Source organism: Triticum urartu, chromosome 4, assembly GCF_003073215.2.
Source record: "Triticum urartu cultivar G1812 chromosome 4, Tu2.1, whole genome shotgun sequence".
NCBI classification, from domain to species: Eukaryota; Viridiplantae; Streptophyta; class Magnoliopsida; order Poales; family Poaceae; genus Triticum; species Triticum urartu.
The window spans coordinates 609,908,023-609,921,505 of record NC_053025.1 but is presented as its reverse complement, the minus strand read 5'-3'; the positions used below and the strand labels follow the sequence as shown (position 1 = coordinate 609,921,505).

Here is a 13,483-nt window from a genome sequence, read left to right as displayed (position 1 = left end):
GATCTGGATGACTCTAAGTCACAAACCGGATACGTGTATATTTTGAATGGTGGGGTAGTAAGCTGGTGCAGTTGCAAGCAAAGCGTTGTGGCGGGATCTACATGTGAAGTGGAGTACATGGCAGCCTCGGAGGCAGCACAAGAAGCAATCTGGGTAAAGGAGTTCATTATCGACCTAGGAGTCATTCCCAATGTGTCAGGCCCGATGACTCTCTTCTGTGACAACACTGGAGCTATTGCCCTTGCCAAGGAGCCCAGGTTTCACAGGAAGACCAGGCATATCAAGCGTCGCTTCAACTCCATTCGTGAAAGTGTTCAAAATGGAGACATAGATATTTGTAAAGTACATACGGACCTGAATGTGGCAGATCCGTTGACTAAACCTCTCCCTAGAGCAAAACATGATCAACACCAGAACTCTATGGGTGTTCGATTCATCACAATGTAACTAGACTATTGACTTAGTGCAAGTGGGAGACTGTTGGAAATATGCCCTAGAGGCAATAATAAAATGTTTATTATTATATTTCCTTGTTCATGATAATTGTCTATTATTCATGCTATAATTGTGTTATCCGGAAATCGTAATACATGTGTGAATACATAGACCACAACACGTCCCTAGTGAGCCTCTAGTTGACTAGCTCATTGATCAAAAGATAGTCATGGTTTCCTGACTATGGACATTGGATGTCATTGTTAACTGGATCACATCATTAGGAGAATGATGTGATGGACAAGACCCAATCCTAAGCATAGCTCAAAGATCGTGTAGTTCATTTGCTATAGCTTTTCCGAATGTCAAGTATAATTTCCTTAGACCATGAGATTGTGCAACTCCCGGATACCGTAGGAGTGCTTTGGGTGTGCCAAACGTCACAACGTAATTGGGTGACTATAAAGGTACACTACAGGTATCTCCGAAAGTGTCTGTTGGGTTGGCATGAATCGAGACTGGGATTTGTCACTCCGTATGACGGAGAGGTATCTCTAGGCCCACTCGGTAATGCATCATCATAATGAGCTCAATGTGACCAAGTGGTTGATCACAGGATCATGCATTACGGTACGAGTAAAGTGACTTGCCGGTAACGAGATTGAACGAGGTATTGGGATACCGACGATCGAGTCTCGGGCAAGTAACGTACCGATTGACAAAGGGAATTGTATACGGGATTGATTGAATCCTCGACATCGTGGTTCATCCGATGAGATCATCGAGGAGCATGTGGGAGCCAACATGGGTATCCAGATCCCGCTGTTGGTTATTGACTGGAGAGTCGTCTCGGTCATGTCTGCGTGTCTCCCGAACCTGTAGGGTCTACACACTAAAGGTTCGGTGACGCTAGGGTTGTTGAGATATTAGTATACGGTAACCCGAAAGTTGTTCGGAGTCCCGGATGAGATCCCGGACGTCACAAGGAGTTCCGGAATGGTCCGGAGGTGAAGATTTATATATAGGAAGTCAAGTTTCGGCCATCGGGAAAGTTTCGGGGGTAATCGGTATTGTATCGGGACCACCGGAAGGGTCCCGGGGGTCCAACGGGTGGGGCCACCTATCCCGAAGGGCCCCATGGGCTGAAGTGGGAGGGGAACCAGCCCCTAGTGGGCTGGTGCGCCCCCCATGGGCCTCCCCCTGCGCCTAGGGTTGGAAACCCTAGGGGTGGGGGGCGCCCCACTTGGCTTGGGGAGCACTCCACCCCCCTTGGCCGCTGCCCCCTTGGAGATTGCATCTCCTAGGGCCGGCGCCCCCTAGGGGTCCTATATATATGGTGGGGGAGAGGGAGGGCAGCCGCACCATAGCCCCTGGTGCCTCCCTCTCCCTCCCGTTCTCTTGAACGCTTCCGCTCGCGATCTACAAGGGTATGTAGATGCACTCCCCTCTCCCTCGTTGCTAGATGACTCCATAGATTGATCTTGGTGATGCGTAGAAAATTTTAAAATTTTGCTATGTTCCCCAACAATCTCTCCGCGTAACTTTGTTTATAAAATCGTATGGCCGGATTGCCTTGTGTGCCGTAAATCTTTGCCTTCATAAAGGCTTTATAAAGTAGGACAAACACTCCTCGGCTGCTGGCCAAGGAGGTGGAAGCCGATGGTCGGTCAACAAAGTTTTTACAATGCGGATATGAGCATTAATGATGTAAAGTACTTGGATACATAGAATCATTACACATAATTTGTGATTTTATTACGGATATCGATCCTTAATTCGGCCACCCATGCCCACATTTAGGCTCGGGGGCTACTGGGCTTCGTGCTTATCATTTACAAATATTAAAGGGGTACATCGATCCCCTGATCTGGTGTTGCCACCTGACCAGTGGCTCGGGGGCTACTGCATTAACAATCCAATGTAGAAAATTTAAAGTGCAATATAGTTTTCGAGGAGATTATTATCCTCAGGTTGGTCGGCCGCACCCAACCTGAGTCTCAGAAGTAGCCCATGGCCAAGGTGGTGCATCACCTCGGAAGCAGTCCGGCATGAAGCTTGGGCGCCAGTGGCTGGCTCCATAGCGGGCATTTCCGACATTAAGCTCGGCTAAGCTCCTTCAAACTTTTTTGAGCCAAGGTGACCTATGACACTTCGGATATAGTCCGGCGTTGAAGCTCGGATACATTCCGGTGTTGGAGCCCGGATGCAGTTTGGCGTTGGAGCTTGGCTGTAACAATACTCTTATGCAATCCGGCGTTGGAGCTCGGATACATTCCGGCGTTGGAGCTCGGAAGCAGCCCGACGTTGGAGCTCGGCTGCGAAAGATAAATCAGATGCAATCCGGCGTTGGAGCCCAGACGCAAGAGGACACTGCCGCCCGGGAACAACTTCAAACCCGAGGTGTGGCATAAAAATAACATGGCATTGATAAAGGCCGGAAACTTAAAGGGGCTCCTCGGATACCCGACGTATAAACTCTTCGGATGCACGTTGGTGATCCTCAAGATCGAAGAAGATTTGTTGAACCAGTTTTCAAGACCGACGACCAAAGATGAAGAACAGTTCAGAAGAATCAAGGAGCGTCCCCAACTTGAAGACCGGTTCAGGGGGCTACTGACGGTGTCCTGGACTAGGGGGTACTCACCACGTCGTCTCCTGGTCAGTTAGATTGGGCCGAGGACCCTCATGGTCATATACTCATGGGCCAGTTCGGACAGCTGCCGCATACAAGGAAGATTCCACAAGACTTGGTGGTCAAGACAAGGACTCCTTCCCCACCGGTGTATTCGGCTAGGACTCTTGTTATCCTAGGCCTCTGGTGCATTATATAAACCAGGGCCAGGCTAGTCGATAGATATACAAACAATCATAATCATAGGCTAGCTTCTAGGGTTTAGCCTCTATGATCTCGTGGTAGATCAACTCTTGTAATACTCATATCATCAAGATCAATCAAGCAGGAAGTAGGGTATTACCTCCATCGAGAGGGCCCAAACCTGGGTAAACATCATGTCCCCTGTCTCCTATTACCATCGACCTTAGACGCACAGTTCGGGATCCCCTACCCGAGATCCGCCGGTTTTGACACCGACACCCGCACCTTGGCAAAGTGGGACTTCTTGCCTCCTGGCACATCGTTTGAGATAGTCTTCACAAATGTAGACCATTTCAGATATATGCCATCAGCTAGGTAGTACCCCTTGTTGTAGTGCCGCCCATTGACCTCGAAGTTCATCAGAGGAGAATGACCTTCAACAAGCATGGCAGGGGAGCACTGCAGCACGTTGATGTCATCGTGAGTTCCTGGCATACCAAAGAAGGAGTGCCAAATCCAGAGGTCCTGTGTGGCCACCGCCTCAAGTACCACACTAAAGCCGCATTTGGCGCCTTTGTACATCCCCTGCCAAGCAAATGGGCAGTTCTTCCATTTCCAATGCATGCAGTCGATGCTTCCAAGCATGCCAGAAAATCCTCTTGCTGCATTCCGTGCTAGAATCCAAGCAGTGTCTTCCGCATTGGGTGTTCTCAAGTATTGCGGTTCAAACACTGCCACCACTGCCCGACGAAACTTGTAGAAACACTCAATGGTGGTGGACTCAGCCATGCGCCCATAGTCGTCGAGTGAATCACCAGGAGCTCCGAATGCAAGCATCCTCATCGTTGTCGTGCACTTCTGGATCGAGGTGAATCCAAGTTTGCCAGTGCAATCCATCTTACACTTGAAGTAGTTGTCGAACTCCCAAATGGAATTCACAATCCTGAGTAAGAGCTTTCGGCTCATCCGATAACGGTGCCGAAATGTTTTGTCACCGTGAAGTGGAGCATCGGCGAAGTAGTCGGAGTAGAGCATGCAGTAGCCTTCGGGACGATGCCGGTTCTTTGCTTTCACCCGCCCCGGCGCCGAGCCACCTCGCCGCGGCTTTTCATTGCTCACCAACAGCTGGGCGAGGGTGTCGAGCACCATGAGATGCTCTTCTTCCTGGACATCGGCCTCGGCTTCCTCCTCCAGCAGCGCGGCGAGAGCTTCCTCGTCATCCGAGTCCATCGCCGAGGCAGGCAAATCGCCGAACACCTTGCGCCCGGTGGGCGTGTACCCACCGCTAAACTGCCCCTCCGCGGCCGGAAACGGTGACAAAAATGCCCAACTACTGGTGGAGGGGCTGCCTCGGCGAACATCTGCTCTTTTTCCCGCGGGGATTGGCTATCTAGCAGTGAAGGGCAGCGGGCGGCGCCGGGATACATCTAGTGGTGGCCGAGGGCGCGGGGGTGGGAGGCGAGTCGAGGAAGAAAAACTTGATTTTCCACCTGACGGTGTGGGCCAGCCGCACTTTTCCCTTGTGCCGGAGCCCCCGATCACCCCAGTGTGCCGTGTTCGGCCTGTGATCGCCTGGCCCAAAAAGGGCCGAAACGGCGATTTTCGGCTTCCTGGGGGCGCGACTGGGCGTTTTTTCGGCGCCGGTACCGAAAAAGAGGCCCGGGGGGCCTGTTGGGGGCGTGGCTGGAGATGCCCTTATTCCGCTGCAAGTAGTTCTTCGCTTAGGAATTTCCTCACCCTGAAATTCCTCAGTGAAGAATTTATAAAAATCACCTATTCACCCCCCTCTAGTCGACTTAACGCACTTTCAGTAGTCTTTCCTCCTTCTCAAGAAAAGTCTTCTTCCTCCTTCCGCCGGTGCCACTGCTGATCCGTCCCTCCTCCGATGGACTTTGGGCCATGGAGATGCGGTGGATCTCAGGCCCCCATCAGCGGGAGGGACCCTGATCTTGGTTTTGTTAGGTTCAAGGTCTTGGTTGGGGTTGTGTGGCGGTGGTGATGTCCCTCAATAGGAATAATGTCTCCAACGTCTTATCCTTGTCCCGATGACGCGTATATTGTCATAGGAGAGCTTGTGGAGGTGTGTCTCTATCGGATTTCATGGGATTCGGTCGGTGCTGGTCCTTGGTGGATATATTTGGATCCAATTTTCATTCAACTTGGTTCGTGTGGTTACATTTTTGATCTTTCCGATCTACGCCTTTCTTCATCAGCGACGGGTGCTACTTTGGTGTGCTGGTCATTTGGAGCCTTAGCACAACGACTTCCCGACCATCTACTACAACAAGCTTTACACTCCCGTGAGGGAGGGACGATGACGGCAACACGTCTTCGACTTGCTCCGGTGCTTGTAGTTGTCCCTCAGTGGTCCATGGACCTGGTTGTAATTTTTATTACCTCTAGTGTTCATGAACAGATTGGAAATTTCTCTGGCAAAGAAAAGGACCCTTTGCTTGACATCTGGGTTGCTTTCCTGGAAGTGCTTCTTTAAAGCTATCAAGTTAGACTTTGATGCTTCATTCATCCACCAGGATCAAAGGGGTATCAACCCGAGATGCTTTGTTTTATTTTTCACTTTCGACTCGTGGTGTGGAGCATCTTAAAACTATAGATGGCCAGGGTCATATTCTCCTCATGTGCATTCACATGTGATAAGAGAACAAGAGAACAAAACCATCACTTTTTGATGAGTACCAATGTACCCGTGTCCAACGGCGATGCATGTAATGTGAGTAGTAGCAATGTTGATGTGAGAATCACTTCTGGATTTGAAAGAGAAAGTATACCGCTTCAGGTCTTAGAGACCCTAGGCTTGAAGCTTTTCGGTTCAAAGTCGGGATCGCAATGGCTAGATCTAAGTTGTGCTTCTTGCATCTCATAGCAGATCTTATGCATCCTCAAACAATTATCACAACCTTTGTGCCAAGGATCTTTAAACACCAATGTATAGTAGCGATAGACATGAACTTGGCCATTGCCGATCTTCTTAAATGGCATCGAATGGTACTAAAACTGCCCATTTTGAATAATAGTAATGTTTTGCAAAAATTCTCCAGGTTTCCAAGGCTAACTATCAATTGAATCTGTTAAAGGTAACGAACTCTTAAAACATTTTCAGTGTACCTACTCAAATATAACGCCTATTTGCAAGTTGATTTTCTAAAATGTAGCTTTTCTAAAGCTTCTTTAACTATAAATTTGTTTTGTGATGTTTTTGATGACGTGGGTTATGACGCTCAAACAGTAGTTTGACAAGAAGAATAGTTTTAGGGAGTGACTATTTATGAGACGTATGTTTTTCCAATTGATTCAGGTCGTTTTTCTGTCCAGTCAGTTTTTGACACATGTACTTATTGCAATTTCAGTCCACTCTTAGGCTTAAAAACGTCTGTTTTCATTCCAGTTTCAGGTTGAATTCTAACTCTTGGACCTTTAAGTGATTGTTTGCACTCAGCCTGTCCCTAACAGGATGCTTTAACGAAACACTAAACTCTGAAGGTCATTCTGGAACTGAAGAAAATGACACCTATCACTGAAAAAACTGAAAATAGATTACTGAAAATGATAGCAAACTCAATACGTATACATCGCTGCCACAAGTAGACTTCAAGTTCCAGCGATGTTCAATGCACATGTAATTCACTTTGTGATTCGCTACAGGTCAGGACGCAAAAGGAAAAAGGAACATGCCGCTGATCCTTTTTGCCACAATATTCATAACCATCATAAAAAAATTTGCTGCGGTGACCAGACAAAAGAACATGGCTGAAGAGTAAAACAAGATACACAAGAGAGGAAGGAACAAAGAAATAGAAGTAGACAAATACTTGCTGAAGACAAGCTTTATAAGCATTTTCTTGCCTGACCTGAGAGACTAAAGAAATGATGAAACATAGTGCAAAACTGAAGAAGAAGAAGACTAAATAAAAAACTGAGAGACTGACAACGAGAATGAAGACAGTGGAAAGACACTTAAGACTGAACGACGGAACTGATAGGAAAACTAATGAACTGTCGCGATTGTAAAAGCTATGAATGAGAATGAGAAATATGACTAAGATATTGAAAAAAGATAAAGTCTGACATAGAGAATGAATGTGAGACCCATGACTTGAGAAAGGCACAACGCTCAAAGAAAAACTAACTCGAGAAAATAACTAGCCCAATGATAGAGTTAGTAAAGACTAAGGACTGATAGAACATTAACTGAAGACATAAGAAAATAGAGTGAAACAGAGAATGGACAAAGGAAATGAGAATGAGCAACAAGACTGATAAAATGAAAACATAAGTCAGAAAGGAAGAATGAAAAACTGAATAACTTAAGAACTAATGAATGCCGATAAAATAGTAAATGCTTCAGAATCTGAAAAAGAACAATGGCAAGCCACAAAAATACTGAAAGTCTTATATGCTGAAGACTTAGGAATGAGGAAGGGCACTCAATGACTGAAACTATAGACAAACCTGATGAACAAAGACGCATCACACTAAAACTACTGACCAAACTGAAGAAATGAAATCTACATTGAAACTAACTAGAATTTAAAGCTCACTGACTATCTATTAATGCAAAATGACAACCAACAAAAATGGCACATTAAATGAAAAGAGTGGACTAAGGAAAAGACTGAGAAGAACACTAAAACAAGACTTAATTGATAAACTAAATGATACATGACCGTAATAACTGAAAACTGAACTACAAACCACAACTCTAAGATACAATAGGAGACTGAATAATGAACAATAGTGAATACTGATATACAACTAAATTCTGGAGACTGATAGACAAAATACCGAATGATGCAACCGCAAATTATGAATGGTAACTAATAAAACATGAACACTGAAAACTGGAAAAAGATTGGTGAAGAAAATAACAGAAATGAATATTGAAGGAAAAAAACGATGAACCGACGAGTGAATGACAAGACTGAGAAATGAACAAAAGAATCGAGGAACTGGTTGACCAATGAATTACTGAATATGATTCCTATTCCCCTCGCCGCCTCGATATGGGGCTGAAGACAACCAGCACAGAAGACTAAAAAAGGAGACTGGATACGGAGTAATGATGAATGGCAAGTAAAATTGAGTGAAGACTTCACCAGCCTTTATAGATGACAAGACGGAGAATAATAAGGCAGATCAATGAAGAATGACAAGAGAATGGATAAATTATAGAAATAAAATAGCAAGCTTATAGAATGACAAACAAAGTATAGACTAAAGAAAATAAAGGGTGTGAGACTGAAGAAGGATGTGAATGTGGATTCGGTAACAACCGGGCCTTTCTTGAGCCACTTAAGTAGGACACTCCTGATTATATACTGAAAACTAAAGGAAAAAGAGTGAACAACGAAAATAGTTACCAAACAGGATAGCCACTTTTAAGTTTTGAGCCTGAAATTTAAAAGGTAGACACTTAAGTAGGACACTACAAAGTAATTTGTAAGAAGCCAACTGTTCATCTAAGAATAAGCAAAGAGAGAAAATGATTGATAACGACATAAGAGACCAGAACAAGAGACCGAGGGAGAATGGGCAAAAGATAGTAAGGTGAAGAAAATGAACAAAACCCACTAGGCCGTGACCACGTACACCTCGCCTCTAGCAGCATGCTTGTTGATATTCCTACACCGACGATCCATAATTCCATCACATCGCCTCTAGTGCATAATGACATATGTAATTCCGTGCTCGTGCAACACTGGCGATCTTCCTACTACAAAAGATTGGCATATGAGAATGGGCCAGAGCTCAACTAACTAGGAACTGAAAGAAACTTGAGAAACTTGACCACCTCAAGCAATCTGGTTGACACTAATTACTGGAAAAAAAATCAGTGGGATTGCCACTTTTGCATAAGTATCAATGCATTCACAGAAAACAAATGTTTGTATGAATTGCTTGAGGGGAATGTGGATGTTTAACAAAATGCTAGAGACCAAAAAAAGATGGGACGCATTAAACTCCAACTTAAGCTACATGAAGCTACAATTAAACCTTCTGAGTTTCTTTAAAAAGTTGTTAAGCAACAAAACTGACATACATACTCGTTGTACAAGCTTAATGACTGAGAAACAGGGACTTGCGTGACAAAAAAAGCTTGGGAAAGATATAGAGAGACAGTAAAATAAGATGGAAGACCTCCGACTATGTGATTCAGGAGTGGTGCTTGTACCAAATAGCTGCCGATTTTTCATATGTGCAGAATGTAACACAAGACTACAACATTTCATGGACACCATGAATCAATCAAGCATCTAGTACCTACAAATATGTAGTGTACTATTTTTACAAGATAGCATGACTTTCACAACACAAAAATTGAGCACACGGTAGCATTTCAGTTCCATCTAGATACAACAAAATCATCCCAAAATGTCATGTCACATAGCATTGGAGTTACCTTCTTTTTAATTGACTGCTCAACTTGCAAAACTGAACTCCTATGAACCTGAAACAGCGAGAAAGGGATTAGGATTTGACTGCTGCAGATTTGCAAACACTGAACCCAGATTAACCTAAAAAAATAGAGAGAATTAGGATGTGACCTGCTTGTGTTCTAGGATTCACGAAGAGAAAGGGACAGACACCACAATACAGAGGAATGAGGCACCATAGAAAGAAGGGAGGAAGAGGGAGGCGTGCCTTGGAAAGGAGGGAGGGCACCATGGGAGGGGATGGATGCAGAGAGAAGGCGCCATGGTAGGGATGCGCCTGCTGGAGCAGAGAGGCAGCAAATGGAGAGTAAAGGGGGGAAGATATGCCACAAGGATAAAAAGAAAGGGAGGCCGCCGTCGCCACGAGGTCGTCGCCTCCTGCGTGGACGAGGAGGAGAAGAGACCAGAGCGAATCGGGCGCCAAACTCATTTAGACAAAGGCGGACCGAAAAGATCACCCAGACCAGTACGGATCTCCGAACAAAATCGAACGACTGAAAAAATGACCTGAAGCCAAATTGAAAACAGACGGCTGATTTTTAGTAAAAGTGTAGTTTTATGTATATTTTTAAAGAGTTTTAAACAGACATTACCATTTACGAGACATGTTTAATCCGCCGCTACCTAATCGATCACACATCGATCCAACGGTCGTAACCCCACCCGCACCGCTACATGGCTACAGCAGCACCAGCTCTCCCCAAATCCACCTCCGCGCCGTGCGCCGCCGCCGTTCTCTTCTAGGTTTCCGGCGGTGAGCTGCTGAGACCGAGGAGTGCGCCACCGGGGCTCAGCCGTCGCCGCTTGAGATGGCGGGGGCGCTCGCGGGAGCCGGGATCGTGTGGCAGACGCCGGCCAACCCGCCCGAGGCGCAGGACTACATCTTCCGCAACGGTAACCGCTGCGGCGCAGCCTCGCCCCGTCCCACCCCCTCTGAGTTTCTAACCCTAAACCCTCCCGGAACTAACCATTGAAGAATGGCTCTCTTCTCTTCGCAGGGCGGCGCTACGTGAGGCCCTATTACTTCGAGTTCATCTCCCATGTAAACCAATCCTCTCTTACAGTTTCAATTGCTCAGGGCGTATGTGCAGTAGTCGTTGATTTTGCTGCTCCAGTCAAAATAATGAAGCCACACAATCATTTACAACTCTGAATGTTTTAGCCTAATTTTCTGTTTTGTTCGAGTGATGGGATAATAATAACATTAAAGATTTGTTTGTTGCAAGTGGTCTTTACGAGATATTGTTTGGACCAAATTCTGAATTTGGTTTGCAGGCGAAGAACAGATGGGCTGGGAAGACCATTGTAGATCTCTTCACGGATGAATTCAAGGGGCGGCCCCGTGAATACTATGTAGGCGTGCAATACTCTTTTTTAACACTGTCTGCATCACACCGTTCTTTGCTCGTATGCTCAAGCAGAAGATCATTCTGTTTTAGCTGTAGAAATTCATTTACCAGAAGTCTAGAACCCTGCTTCTGAATATATTTGTTGTCCGTTGTACATTTATTTCTGAGCAGCTATATTTGTACTTTGGTAATATCTTTTCTTCTGTATCTGAAATAAATGATGAAACTGCTAGGTTCATGCAGTGAAGTGCGGGAGGCTTCAGGTGGATGAGCAAATGGTTGAAGAAGACTATATTGTGAAATCATCACAAAAGATAAGCCATTTCTTGCACAGGTGTGTCAAGGTTTTTAAGGCTCATTTAGATTATTGCTTCGTAGTGGTCCATTTAGCAAAACTGATTACTCCCTCGTTCAGACGTTCAGTAAATACAAGTTTTTGGGAAATACATGTAGTTAAACTGCTCTAGCTCTGGCCACTAACTTAGAAATTCTATATAAAAATAATCTATTTGTAGCATGACAAGTGCATAATTTGTTAGTCTAAGCCAATTGCTGTGACCATTGGATTTGTATGGAGATATATGCTAGTAAGTGGATTTACATGTACTTATTCTATAACAACACACAGGTATGCAGCTTGTATGCAAAGTAGTGGTCAAACTTGCTTGTTGGAGATCCTGGCGGTGTCCTAAACGGCATGTATTCACAGAGCAGTATTGTAGCTGAGAATTATTTTTTCTACCTCCAAACAAGTGTTCCAAAATTGGGTGCAACATAAGTTATTACTGCACATGATATCCTCTTACATGAACCACAAAAATCCAAATAAAACAGTTTAGCAACTAATGGATATATTCATATATTGCTGAATGTCACATTTATCTTTCTTATTTTCATTTATGATATTATTTAGCTACACTAAATTAAGAAATAGTTGTACTCTGTATAGTGCCAATGACATTTATTATTGATATATTGGCTTTTAAGACAATAGTGATTGCTAGTTTGAACATGCATGCATGCTTCCTTTGGCTTCTAACAACTGAAGCTATTTATTCTTGCTTTAACATAAATAACTCGTGTATATTTCTCATTTAAAATTTTGAGTTGGCATATTCCTGAAGGTGGTTACTCTTTCAGGCACGAGCCACCAGTCTTGGGTGGTAATATTGTAATCCTTCAGAATGAAGTTGATGTTGTAACTGTTTGCAAACCGGCATCTGTTCCAGTAAGCCTATAATTGTAATATTTGGGAAAGATGTTATACTATGTGACGCATGACAAAAAATACTATGCAGCTTTCCTCTTTTAATAAATTTCATGAAAATTGCTTGTATAATATAATAATATTACAGTTATTGAAACTTCTTGATCAGAATTACATGAACAGCTGAACTATAACCAATGAGGTTCTACCAAGTCTGCAACTTATACAAGCTTTGCTCTTAAAGTTTATTTTATTGGATTTTTTCTGCCAGAGGGGCTTCTTTGGAATTACAAGGACATATTTTGTAGCAATTATTGTGTCGTACATTGTTGTAGCTACTAATCACCAGAACCATGGTTCAGAAAAAAGAAGAAGACCAATCACTATAACCTTTCTATAATATGAAAATAATTTATGTTAGTCATGTTTGAATTCATGAATTCATGGTGAAGTGTGAAATTTGTTTTGATAAAGAGTTAGCCATAATATATTCAGTCGATGAGATTTCTGCCTGTTTCAAGATGAACACTGCATTTGACAACTAGAATGCCAATTCTGTCTGTCAGCTATATTTAGCTTCATTCACTAATTGGTACTTACAAAAGGGAAGTGTTCTTCTTGTGTAGGTTCATCCCTGTGGACAGTACCGTAAAAACACCGTAGTAGGCATTATGGAGGCAGAACATGGATTGACGCCCCTATTTCGTATCCTTTGCTTCAGAAATGCCATCACTGGGTAATGGCTTCCATTATACTCCCTCAACTACTCTTTAGGAGAAAGTCCTTTTCGTTTCCTCAAACTATTTATTGTGCTCACATTGACCCCATAAACTAAATTTGGGATCACTGGACGTCTAAACACCCTTCCTCTGCGATTCCAGGCAAACAGTGATTTGTAATGCTTGAACGCCATGCAGGGAACTTATGCAGCAAAGAGGATAATTCATCACTGTCTTATCCCCTCCTCTTGGTCATGTACTCGCCCGCCTTCAGGCGTGACAGGAAAACAGGGACAGTCCATGCCGCTTCTTGCTCTCGTGGTACGGTCTCGAAGACGTGAGTTCCACACCGTGTGATTTTGGTTCCTGCCTGCTGCACGGGACCCTTGATGTTCACACCTCAGATCTCCACCATGCAAGCTCCGCGGCCGTACCCTGCTGGCTGTTCGACCGCCTCTGTGCCGCCGCCAACCCCCCCCCCCCCCCCCCCCCCCCCCCCCCCCCCCCCC

The 13,483-nt window shown here is 44.6% G+C and overlaps 1 protein-coding gene across 2 annotated transcripts; it reads left to right on the top strand.

Moving 5' to 3' along the window:
* The first annotated feature begins 10,342 nt into the window (after nt 1-10,342).
* On the top strand, nt 10,343-13,467 carry LOC125554413 (RNA pseudouridine synthase 7-like). Of its 2 annotated transcripts, XM_048717976.1 has the most exons (6): nt 10,343-10,593; nt 10,698-10,741; nt 10,975-11,052; nt 11,282-11,382; nt 12,189-12,276; nt 12,882-13,462. In XM_048717976.1, exons 1-6 carry the CDS (start codon nt 10,509-10,511, stop codon nt 12,993-12,995), a joined length of 510 nt encoding a protein of 169 aa, XP_048573933.1. In that variant the 5' UTR covers nt 10,343-10,508; the 3' UTR covers nt 12,996-13,462. The 2 variants fall into 2 exon arrangements, with proteins under 2 accessions (XP_048573933.1, XP_048573934.1); XM_048717977.1 differs by lacking the exon at nt 12,189-12,276 and having other exon boundaries at nt 12,882-13,467.
* The last annotated feature ends 16 nt before the right edge of the window (nt 13,468-13,483 follow it).

Coding starts and splice junctions, on each gene's coding strand:
- LOC125554413 (XM_048717976.1), top strand. CDS start 10,509: ATGGCGGGGGCGCTCGCGGGAGCCGGGATCGTGTGGCAGACGCCGGCC. Junction 11,053..11,281: donor GGCGGCCCCGTGAATACTAT/GTAGGCGTGCAA, acceptor TGAAACTGCTAG/GTTCATGCAGTGAAGTGCGG. Junction 11,383..12,188: donor ATAAGCCATTTCTTGCACAG/GTGTGTCAAGGT, acceptor TTACTCTTTCAG/GCACGAGCCACCAGTCTTGG.